This window comes from Balaenoptera musculus, chromosome 1, assembly GCF_009873245.2.
Source record: "Balaenoptera musculus isolate JJ_BM4_2016_0621 chromosome 1, mBalMus1.pri.v3, whole genome shotgun sequence".
Taxonomy (NCBI): Eukaryota; Metazoa; Chordata; class Mammalia; order Artiodactyla; family Balaenopteridae; genus Balaenoptera; species Balaenoptera musculus.
The window spans coordinates 161497521-161506614 of NC_045785.1; the positions used below are offsets into that span (position 1 = coordinate 161497521).

Genomic DNA, 9094 nt, shown 5'->3' on the forward strand with positions numbered 1-9094 from the left:
TATAAATGTACTTTCACTACTAAAACAGATTTAACTATTTTCATGTGATTCTGCTGGCCAGCTAGGTTTGGGAATTGCTGGTTAAAAGTACACATATCCATAGTCAAACTCTGGTTTTGGAAAATAGATATACCATCTTCAAATTTTTAAAAATTTGGAGGAAAGCCAGTAGCTCCAGTTTCCTTCCCATACAAAGCTTATACTTTCCTCCTCTCTCAACAGTATCAGATAAAAAGTGACAAAACACTTGATACTAAAATTATTCTGAATATGGAAATTTCAAGTAAGTTAATTGTACAGACAAGGCTGATAGTAAAGACCAAAAGCAGGTATAGTTTAATGTATTTTAATAGCAAACTTACAAGAACAGCACAGAAGACAGACAACATTAAAAACATGTACTTGCATATAGGACAACTCAGTTAGAAAAGTATAGTGAATGGATGGAATCTACTGTATGATAAAAATGCTACAAACACCATTTAGTTGCAGTCAATAAGAAATTTACTTGTTTTAAAAAAATCCAAATGCTGGCATTGTCCAGAAAAATTTAACAGGTTTATTTATAATTGTTATAAAGTTGAACTGCTGAAACTTGTTCACTGAAACATTTTGACTTGCATTAATGCTTTATGTCCCCGCATTTATATTAAAAATTCACACACAAATGAAAATGGAAAAACTGCCAATACCTGATTTCTGTCCCCCATTTTTCCACCTGCAATCATATACTTAGGTACCTTTTGACCCCACGGGAAAAAAAAAAAAAAATCTAACGTTCAGAACTACCAATAACAGGAAGAGAATTTTTTTTTTTTTTTTTTTTTTTTTAAAGAATGAAATGTTTCCCATCATAGTGGATTCTTAAGCACGTTCTCCACGTATGCGGCGTGCTAGCTGGATGTCTTTTGGCATAATTGTTACACGTTTGGCATGGATAGCACACAGGTTGGTGTCTTCAAAAAGGCCAACCAGATAGGCCTCACTTGCCTCCTACAACAGGAATAAAGAAAAAAATATTAACAATAGTTAAGTTACATCTGTATCAGTTAAAAAGATGAGGTTTTTGAGCCCTTAAAAAACCTACTTCAGAAGATGTTGACTATTTTACCAAATGCTTACATTTTAAAACCTGTGCGACTAGGCTGAAAGGCAGCTTATGAAAGTGAAAACTCAAGTCTTTATCAAATAATACAAGTCAAATAATTTCACTACTAAAAAAGTTTAATTTTTTAAATGTTATATGTGATTTTTAGTAAACTGAAATGTGTCTTGAGTAAAGCAAAAAATCCAACTTAAATTCTAACATTCATTCTCATCCTCACAAAGATAAATGGAATCATGTATCTAATCCAAAGTAATATACTCTCCTACCCTGCTGTGTCCTCCTTTTTCTGAATCTTACTCACACTTCATTATACCTGTTTGACCACTGGTTTCCATCATGGTCCTCATCTACCCTTCCTTTAACACCTCAGTTTCACCGCTAGAGTGCTGTTGGGTCCCAGAACACACCAGATTTGTGTCTTACTTACATACATTGACCTATTTTGCCGAGATATGCCCCCATGTCCCCCACTAACTGTACCTTCCTCTATGCACCCCTATCTGTAGTGGCATTTTTGCTACCTCCCAGCATTAACATTGATCCCTCTGGTTTTTCTCATTATACTCTAAGACTTTTCTGAAGGCATCTTCTTATCCCTACTTTCACTCAAAAACTGGTAGCTACATGAATCATTCACCAACACTTGGCATGTAAAGAGGAAAAAAGGGGAGCTTCTACTTATAATTAACTCTTAAATTGTTAGTACATCTTACAGCTGTCTGAAAAGCTGAAGAATCCTTTAGTCTAGGTTAAAACATCTGCTTACTCATTTTGAAATGTACCTACTGTTTTACCAGTCCAGTCATCAGTCCAACTGTTTTAGTGGATTAGGAACACACTAAATGAAAGACATTATTTGGCTTCTATATAAGCAAGTTATTTCTCTGTTTGAGATATATTTAGGGGAAAAAACCAGATTTTTGTAATTGCTATTTTTGTCCTAATTAAAAAAATTATTTCCATTTTGGAAACTTGAATTGCTCAAGCCCAAAATACTACATAACACATAAGATACAGAGATGGGAAGAACCAGATTTGCTTTTTACAAACATTTTGACTGCCAATAAAACTCGAGATTCTGCTTTTAAAAGCACTAACACAGCAACAATTAATTCAAATGGTTTACGTTATTCCATCTTACGAAAAAAATTATTTCCTACATTTATATCTTCATTCTTTTTAGCCTAATCTCTCTCTTCTATAAAAATCTGTTTCACCCAAAGTTTACTATCCCCTACATGTCTTTCTGCAGCATTTGTTATCAAGAGCTAAGTCTTATTTACCTACCCTTTATGGACTACCTCAAGATTATTCCATGAAGGAGAAAGCAAACACTCCTCTTGCCCCTGGTTCCCAGGTGCAGGTAACTTTGAACTCCTAATTCCTTGGCAATCACATTGGCCTTGTACACTAGCCATCTTTTAATGACCTTAAATTACTTAACAGAGATCTCTAACCCTAACTGAAATTTGCATCTTTTCTTTTTTTTTCTTGGCTGGGATATGTGGCTTGCAGGACAGTTCCCTGACCAGGGATTGAATGCGGCTCCTCAGCTGTGAAAGCGCGGAGTCCTAACCGCTGGACCACGAGGGAATTCCCGAAATTTGCATCTTTTCTATGCAATTAGTTCCGTGTATCTTACCTATTCCAAAGAATATATTAAAAGCAAAAGTCCTTAATGTTCTGGGATTAATTCTTGGGATATTCTAGAAATGGGTAAAAAATTTAGGAAACACAGCATACTGTAGCCTACCTACTCTTACGGGTTCACAACACACATCAGATACTAGGACTGAAGTTCCTCAAGAAAGAAACTAGTTTCTTTTTTGTTTCACCCAGCGTATCTCAGGATTATGCAAATCTAGAAGGCTTCTACAAAACACAGCACTATGAGCTGCTATATGGACAAGCCAACAGGTCCTCCAATTCTGAGACCATTTAAGAGTGGAATAATGATCTACTGGCTCCCCTAGTACTACTCAAATGTGGCATGTGGCAGCTGGGCCTCTCACTGCCATCTTACAACCTGGCTATAGGTTTTATAGAGTTGTGTCTGGTCAGCTCTGGGAGAAGAGTCAATACTCATAGGGAATTTAACCATGACTCATATATTTCTAATTCTATTGCCAATGTGCCAAAGTCTCCTAAACATTAAGGCTATGATGGGAATTAAAGACGGACACATTAATTTATAGCCCAATGAACGTAATTTTGAGATAACAGCAAAAGAAAAAATATCTTATAACTGGAAGGAAATGTTAATTTACAACATTTTGAGTATGTTCAATATCTGACTCTTCCACCACTTCAAACCACCAATGTCCATTTTTAACACGATACCTTAGTTCAAACTCTCAGATATTAGGGGCAAAGGCTAAATTTCAAGTTAGCTAATTCTTGATTATTTATGGCAAACCTAGACTAAATTCTCTCCCATCCTCACTGGACTACTTCCCCTCCTCATTTAGTTGTATTAGAAAAGTTGTAAACTGTGTAATTCTAAAGACAAAAATAGTGACTTTTGGAATTCTATTTCAACTGCTCTCTTCTATTGCCCTATTTCCATTAGCAAATTCTCCATCTCTGTATCTTTAAGAGAACTGATGTATAAAAAAGGCAACACAAAACAAAAAAAATTTCTAACAAAGATTACTCTTCCAATAAAGAGCTACCTAATGCAAGAGTACTACAGGCAGCAGAATTAAACATTTTGCTCAAAACCAATACAACCACACTTACTGACAAATATAAAACACACACCTTAATAACAGCAACGTGGAAGTTTACACATGAATTTTAAAAAGACAATAGTCTTTTACTCAGACTGTTCAGTAATCAATTTACAAAGCTCTATCATTGACACTTAAGCTCAACAATGCTGGACTTTCAAGTATAGTGTGTTCTTCAAGCATAGCCCTGCTAACTGTAACTACAAAACAAAATTGGCGGCTTTAGAGCAATGCTTGAGAATATCAATAATATTTCTATATTTAAAATTAGTGGGGAAAATGTGATTAGCAATTGTAGTAATAAACAAAATGGGATCTAAAGATAGTCAATGATTAAAACAGAAAATAAAGGTTTTAAATAACAGCACTGGAAAATTTTAGTAGTTTGAAATTTCAGTAATTTCAATTCATTGAGAATTTAATGGATGCCTACTCCTGGAATTCACCAATCAAATGAAGTTCAGACTAACCATAGAAACAGCTCAACCAATTACACTTCAGGGTAGAATCCACCTATCAAATCTTCCTCACACATAAAGGAAAAGCTTGGCAACAGCAGCCTTGAAAAATCCTCCAATGGAGTGTATGTAGATTCTGGACCCTCCCCCAAAAGAGATTCCGATTCAGGTCTGTGGAGGTGCCTAGCAATCTGCAATTTTAATCACCTCAAACCCCACACTCTGAAGGAGGTGGCAGTCTTACCATACTTTGAGTTACAATGATCTAACGAATGCCAAACTCGTTAACATTATAGGTTACTCAAGTGATTGATGTTAATTATACCCACATACCTAATCAAATATCTTACTTGTGGGCATTTCAAGTTTTAATCTTGGCACAAACCACCAGTATTTTCAAATACATAACCACAGCTAAAACAGTACTTCTCAAAGTTCTGACACACTGGAGCTAAGATTAAATTCACTATGTTTCCCATTTAAGTGGAAATCCATACATAATCCCCTTTAGCAAACTACAAGTCTTCCAATTCCTCTTTACAAGCCTAGTATCTTTTTCTCCTTATCGTCAACCTAATCCTAACTACCATTCATGCTTCTTTTACCTCAATGCACAATTCTTTTATGCTGCCTATTCCCACCCCAGATATTATGTTCTCTCCACTTGCAACTGCCTCTTCAGGTCCAGGAAGCCATTTATTCTAACATTCCATTTATATCAGTCACTGTTTGAAACTAATTACCAATACAGACCTTTAGCCCCATGACTTCCTGATGTCCTGCAGCAACTGTAAGCCAAACCAGAAGGTTCTTTTTCCCCTTTAAACACTGCAACGACTAAAATTTTAAAATCCTATGTCTGCTTGTATGACCTTGAGCAACTTAACCTTTCTGACATCTTAACAGTGAAATAGATAAGACCTACCTCATCTGCTTGTGATGATTAAATTTAACAAGCACATGCAAAGATTTAGAATTGTTCTTGGTACAAAGCAGGAACGGCCAACTCTTAGAGCTTTTCCCACCCGCCATTTTACCTGCAAAGCACCAATAGCTGCACTCTGGAAGCGCAGATCTGTTTTGAAGTCCTGAGCAATTTCCCGCACCAGACGCTGGAAGGGAAGTTTGCGAATCAGAAGTTCAGTGGATTTCTGATAACGTCTAATTTCACGGAGTGCCACGGTACCAGGCCTTTAAAACAAAACACAATAAAGACATGGTTACCAAATACATAAAAAACATAAAAGAGGAGTGGTCATCAGCTTTAAAAAGACGCAGTCACTTCTCAAAAAATAAATCACCCAACTATTCTTCAGCTTCTGTATCAAATTTCACTATTAATTTATGACCTGAATATTCAAGTCTGTTAAGAGTAACACAATACCTTTAAAGCAAAAAGCATGATATTAAAGTAGATTCCTGGCAGGAGGTTTAATCAAAGTCCCCTTTATTTTCTTCCTCTTTAACATATATATCACTAACTTGTTATTATTACAACTTGGGAAAGTACTAGGCCACAAATATAGAAGTCAAAATTGTTCAGACTCTTCTCAATTTGGCAGCACTCTCCTCCTTGCCACTGGCACCCCCAATTCTTCTAAAAGACCTACCAGCACAACCCAATGAGTTTCCTTTAAAAAATACACTTATGGCATTTAAGTCTGATTTCTCAGAATACCTTTGAATACTGCACACACTTTATGAATGATTAAATGTGAATACTCTTTTATGGTGTATCTTCCATATGGAAGTTTTCTTTCTTTCTTTTTTTTTAAACTAATTTTAAGCAAGAAATTTACCTCAATTCTGACTTATTTCTTCCACTTTTATTTTAGGCTAACTGTAAAATCATTTGCAGAGGACACCTAAATACAGACAACTTCTGCCCTCTAATGGCAGATGCCCTTAACAACACTGCTCAGGGTAGTTCAAAACTGTGCTAACAGAAGGAAATAAACCAATTCAAGTAAATGAGGGACTTACCTAAAACAAAATGACCCCCAATCTTGATTAAATTACCGAGAGAAAGAGTATCCTCAAAAATGTATTTAAAAACAACACTTTACTATTTAAAAAATACACATTACACCTAACAGCTAAATAAAATGTTACCCTATCCCATTAATGTTATTAGTGATATAACCTCTCCTTTGGGCTATGGGTAAGATTATGGCTTCAAAATTAAACATGTTCCCAATAAAACCTAACACTAAATTATATATATATTTTAAAGTATTAATAAATATTCAAAAGGAAAAATTATCAGTTTCTCTAAAGCAAAAAGTATGATTATACATCTTTTTATTAAGTTATATAGATACTGCTTCGGGAGATAGGCTTTGTCCCATTTTTTCCCTCCTCTTGTTTTAATACCTGTAACGATGAGGTTTCTTCACCCCTCCAGTAGAGGGCGCACTCTTGCGAGCGGCTTTTGTAGCCAGTTGCTTCCTCGGTGCTTTACCACCGGTCGATTTGCGGGCAGTCTGCTTTGTACGAGCCATGGTATAGAGACCTCCTTACTTACCTACCGGCATCAAAACACAAAAATCACCATATGCAACTACCAAACATACAAGTTTTCCTGCCACTACCACCGCCCCCCCCCAATCTGGAAATTATGATCAGTATAAAAAAATAATGTCTGTAACGTTACATAATTTGAAAGTGTGCAGATTACGTCTACCATCCAAATATGACTTCCTGAAACAAACTGTAGTACTAGAAAATTGTTAGCATTAACACCAATCATCTCTAAAAAATGCCAAATCTGAGCGATAAACGGCAAAACAAAAAGACCCCTAACAGCCTTCGCTTCAGTTTCTTTAATTAAAGTAGAAATTAGAAATGTCTGTAAATATTCGATCCACTAACAAGTCAAAAGAACGAAGCCACAAACCACAGAAAGGTCGAGTCAAATTACAGCAAGAAAGGTTTTGGTCACCCCCCCGCCCCCCCCCCTTTACGTCTGGCAGTTGATAGACTGCTGTAAATATCTGAAAACATTCCTGCTTTTGCATCTCTACAGTTCTGTTGACAAAAAGGCGTCTCAAAAAACAAGAGGGGAACAACAGCTACCACCAGCGAGCATTCTACAAAGCACCGTCCTGGCGTCCAGTCTTCAGAAGCTTCGCAGTGAAATAAAAAAAAAAGTGCCCCGCACCCAGGCTTTAATTAACGCACGAGACCGGCCGACCAGTCCACCCCAAGCACCACATAAACTTTTGGTTTCGCCTCCTCCGGCCCCTCGGCACAGGGTCCCCCAGCCTGCCCGCCTCGCTCCCAGCGTCTCGCGCAGGCACAAACTCGGCTCCCAGACCAGAACAAAATGGAAACAATCGCAAAACGTATCCGATTCCCTACCAAAGAGACAAAACACCAAATCGCTCGAAAATAGCCCGATCCCCTGCCACGTGCCGCCCTCCAAAATGCAAAAGTTTTTTTTGTGCATTTCAAATGTATCAAGTTTCCGCTTCTCTAAAAAAGGAGAAAAAAATGTTTCTCTTTAAAAAATTTTCCTCCTTTTTTGAAATGGGGAAGAGAGAAACGGGGAAAAAAATATGGTCGGTGACCAGAGAAGAGAGACAAGATGGTGAAGCTTAGCAACAACTGTGGGGAGGCAGCAAAAAGCGAGTTACCCCAGGGTGGGAAGCAGTGGCGATTTCCACCCTTTTCCCGCTCGAAAACTGGGGTCCGGGGTCCGGGGGCGGTAGTTAAGAGGCCCGCGCGGGTCGTGGTGAAGGTCTGGGGTCCCGGGAAGGGGCGGCGGGCGGGATTTCACCGAAGAAAGAGGAGCCAGGGGCGCGGGGAGGGAGAGCAGGCTCGGCGACGCGGCGGTTGCTGCTGTTGGGCTGAGGCGGCGAGAGACTCGGGAGCCGCCGGAGCCGCCGCCGCCTGAGAGGTGAGGGAAACTCGCTCCTCACCTCCGTTTCTGGGCCAAAAAGTTTGTGGGCCAAGCCAGAGGGACCGTGGGTCCCCTCACCGCACCGCCGGGGCCCGGCCCGGGGTTGACGGCAAGCGGGGCTCGGTTCCGGGGAAGCGGGCAGACGGGGAAACTTACCCCCCTTCTCCTTCGGCTGGAGCTCAGCGAGCGAGAGGCGGCGCTGGCGTCGGAGAGCGACAGCGGCGCGGCGGCGGCAGCGAACACAATTGAAAGATGGCTGACACCGAGGCTATCCCCCAACACACGCCGCCCCGCCCCCGCGCCGCGCGCCAACCAATCACACACAATGGAGGGAAGGCTCGGCCCCGCCCCCGCCCCCTCGCTCGCGCCCCGCCTCCGCCCCTCCCCCCGCGCGCCCGTTCGCTGGCGCGCGCTCGCCCCTCCCCCGCGCGCCGCCCGCTCCCTCCTCCCGGCCGCCTCGCGCAGTGTGTGTACAAACACAAAAGACACGCCGAAGGGCCGCCGGCTCGAGCCGAGACGGCTGCCCGCCCGCCCCTGTTTTAACTCCGGCTCTCCGGCCCCGCACTCCCACCCTGCTCCGTGCGCACACGTCTTGGAACTCGGGAAGCCCGGGTTTGGGGCGCCGAGGGGGAAGTGAGGGGGGAGGGGCGGGCGGGAGGAGGTGCGGTCGGTGAACGCCCGGCCTGCGGGCGTCTCGGGCCGCGGCGGGGAGGGCGAGCTCCGCTCCGGCGCGGGCCCAGGCGCGCGTCCCCGAGGCGCCCCGGGCGGCGTGGGGGCGGGGAGGAGGGCACCGTCAGCCGGGTCGGTGCACCCCAGTTGAAAACACTACCCAACAGGAAGCTTGCAAATAGCAGCCTAGCGTCCCGCGTCCACTTTCGGATGGGGCTGCTCTAGCCGC

General features: G+C 41.5%; 1 protein-coding gene across 1 annotated transcript; it reads right to left on the bottom strand.

Moving 5' to 3' along the window:
• Positions 1 to 330: 330 nt before the first annotated feature.
• LOC118899471 (histone H3.3A) lies at positions 331 to 8469 on the bottom strand. The gene is made up of 4 exons (XM_036861250.1): positions 8353 to 8469; positions 6669 to 6819; positions 5333 to 5486; positions 331 to 993 (listed from the first exon to the last, which is right to left on the bottom strand). The coding sequence occupies exons 2-4, from the start codon at positions 6794 to 6796 to the stop codon at positions 865 to 867; spliced, it is 411 nt and encodes a 136-aa protein (XP_036717145.1). The 5' UTR covers positions 6797 to 6819; positions 8353 to 8469; the 3' UTR covers positions 331 to 864.
• Between the last annotated feature and the right edge of the window lie 625 nt (positions 8470 to 9094).

Bases quoted from the DNA above. Each gene is read 5' to 3' on its own strand.
- LOC118899471 (XM_036861250.1), bottom strand. From the start codon at position 6,796: ATGGCTCGTACAAAGCAGACTGCCCGCAAATCGACCGGTGGTAAAGCA. The intron at 5,487-6,668 runs GTATTAAAACAA...TTTGTTTTAAAG, and splicing joins AAGAAACCTCATCGTTACAG to GCCTGGTACCGTGGCACTCC. The intron at 994-5,332 runs GTAAAATGGCGG...TTCCTGTTGTAG, and splicing joins CAGCTATTGGTGCTTTGCAG to GAGGCAAGTGAGGCCTATCT.